This window comes from Thunnus thynnus, chromosome 2 (assembly GCF_963924715.1).
Source record: "Thunnus thynnus chromosome 2, fThuThy2.1, whole genome shotgun sequence".
NCBI classification, from domain to species: Eukaryota; Metazoa; Chordata; class Actinopteri; order Scombriformes; family Scombridae; genus Thunnus; species Thunnus thynnus.
Genome location: NC_089518.1, coordinates 27,682,475 through 27,684,659, shown reverse-complemented (window position 1 = coordinate 27,684,659; position 2,185 = coordinate 27,682,475). Strand labels below are relative to the sequence as shown.

General features: G+C 34.4%; 1 protein-coding gene across 1 annotated transcript; it reads right to left on the bottom strand.

Moving 5' to 3' along the window:
• Nucleotides 1-897: 897 nt before the first annotated feature.
• On the bottom strand, nucleotides 898-2,185 carry LOC137172376 (lymphocyte antigen 6G-like). Its single transcript, XM_067576779.1, has 3 exons — nucleotides 2,056-2,185; nucleotides 1,369-1,476; nucleotides 898-1,226 (listed from the first exon to the last, which is right to left on the bottom strand). The coding sequence occupies exons 1-3, from the start codon at nucleotides 2,099-2,101 to the stop codon at nucleotides 1,078-1,080; spliced, it is 303 nt and encodes a 100-aa protein (XP_067432880.1). The 5' UTR covers nucleotides 2,102-2,185; the 3' UTR covers nucleotides 898-1,077.

The window sequence follows — 2,185 nt, the reverse complement described above, 5'->3', positions numbered from 1 at the left end:
CAGAAGTACTTTGTGTGACAAGAAACCATGTGTGCTTTACAGGAAGCCTATGTGTCTACTAGTGTGCTTTGTTAACCCTCAGGATCAACAACTAAACATATAATTTATTAATTTTCTTGTGACTGTTCATTCTTTTTCTGTAAATAATGATGTGATCTGCCTAATACTTAAGAATAATTGAAAATATGAACTAGAAGGGGAATTAGAAGGTTTCTACATGACAGCAGCAACATGCTGCATTTGATATGGATGTTTCAAACTTTCAGCCCCACAAACTAAGTAGACTGACTGCTAGACATTTTCTTTTACTATCATTTTCAGTTGATTTACCTAGCTGTGCCATCATATATATGCCATATTTCCTGTTTTACAAAAGAAAAAGTAATATTTTTCATTTGAATGCGGAGCACACCAAATCTTTGCTGCATTTCATTTGTGTCTAAAATGGAGAGAGTGTTTGTTACCTATGGGTGTTTCAGTTCAGCTTTCAATGCAGTGATGGTCTGAAAAGTTAAAAAAAAGCATCAAACCAGGAAGACAGAAATCTGTCTTGTAGTCTGCTTTGTTAATCCTAAGGATCATTAACCAATTGTATAATTTATTAATTTGCTCATGATTATTCATTCTTTATGTAATTTTTTTTTTATTATGCATGCTAATATTTTCTGTAAATAATGATGTGAACTGTCTAATCCTTACAACAAGAAACAAGGTGGTGATGCATTATGCATATATTTATGTCTACTGGTGTTCTTTGTTAATCATCAGGATCAACAACTAACCACATAATTTATCAATTTTGTCAAGATTGTTCATACTTCATGTCCTGTTTTATCATGGACACTACTATTGTCTGTAAATAGTGATGTGAAATGCAGCTCGTAAGGAATAAAACAATTTAATGGTCAATCATATTGTGGTTTTATTGAAAAGATATCAATTTTTTGTCATTTCAATGTCATTTACAGCTTTTACATTAAAAATTGTTTATTCTTCCTGAGTTGTACAAGTTGGGTGAGAAAAAAAAGTGCAGGATAGAAATAACAACATATTTTAAGCTGTAGCTGCTGAAGAGCCTCAAAGAAAGAGAGTGATGATGGCTGAGGATACCAGCAGGAGGATGACACTGGGACCAGTAGGTATGGCATTGTTACACAAGTCCCCTTCACAGCAAGCTGCAGGTTTTTCACATATGTCACTTGTAAGGCAGCCCTTGGCGACTAAATCTGCAAGACATGATGGAAAAACCTAAATTTCAACAAGAGCCCCCTGACATTTAGTACAGAAATATGTCTGCTCAGAGTTGATCATCTCTTTGAAATGCTCAGTGTTAGCTATAAATACTTACAGTGTGTAAAAACAACTTACAGTTCTTTTCCACAGAGAAACAACGGTTTGAGGTGCCAGTGCAAGTTTCAATGAGTGTGCAGGATTCAGGTTCAGTGTTTGCACATGCGTAGCATTTCAATCCACGTGCTGTGCAGAAATACAAATACTGTCACACACAGTTTCTAATACTTAGGATCTAAGGATAATCATGATACTGATTTCCACAAAAAAGAGGAAAATCATTAGTTTAAACATCTTTTTGTTTTATACATTTTAAGTTCCCACCAGTCAAAAACAGGTGTTTTCTCCCTCAAGCAGACACTCATCACCAGGTTGCACCATGGTTCAGAAATGTTTCCAGTAAGAGCATATGAAGAGGAGAAAGAGAGAGAAAACACAATGCAAAGGAACTTGCTTATTATGAATCCTTATAACGTTCCAAAACTACAGTTCCCTTTAAAAAACAGAAAAAGAAATTTGTGTTGCTATATTTTAAAATCCCATAACTGTTAAAAATATTTCCATCCTTTTGAGTTAATAATGAACATCTTCAAACTCATTCATTTATATAATAAAAAACAAAAATAATAATCCCTGTCACACTTCTCTAAGTTATGGACACCACTGCCTTTTTCAGATTCTACAATAACCTTCAAACATTAACACATTTCATTTCTTTGTGTAACAACATCCAACCAAAGCATGTGAATCATGAGCTTTTCTTACCTGTAGACAGAGTCAGAAACAGGATCAGAGCTCCATAAAGCTGCATCTTGAACAGATTGTCAAACGTATGACAAGAGAACTGAGAGAGAGGATGTGAACTCTTCTAAAGTCTTCCTTTATATGTTTCAGA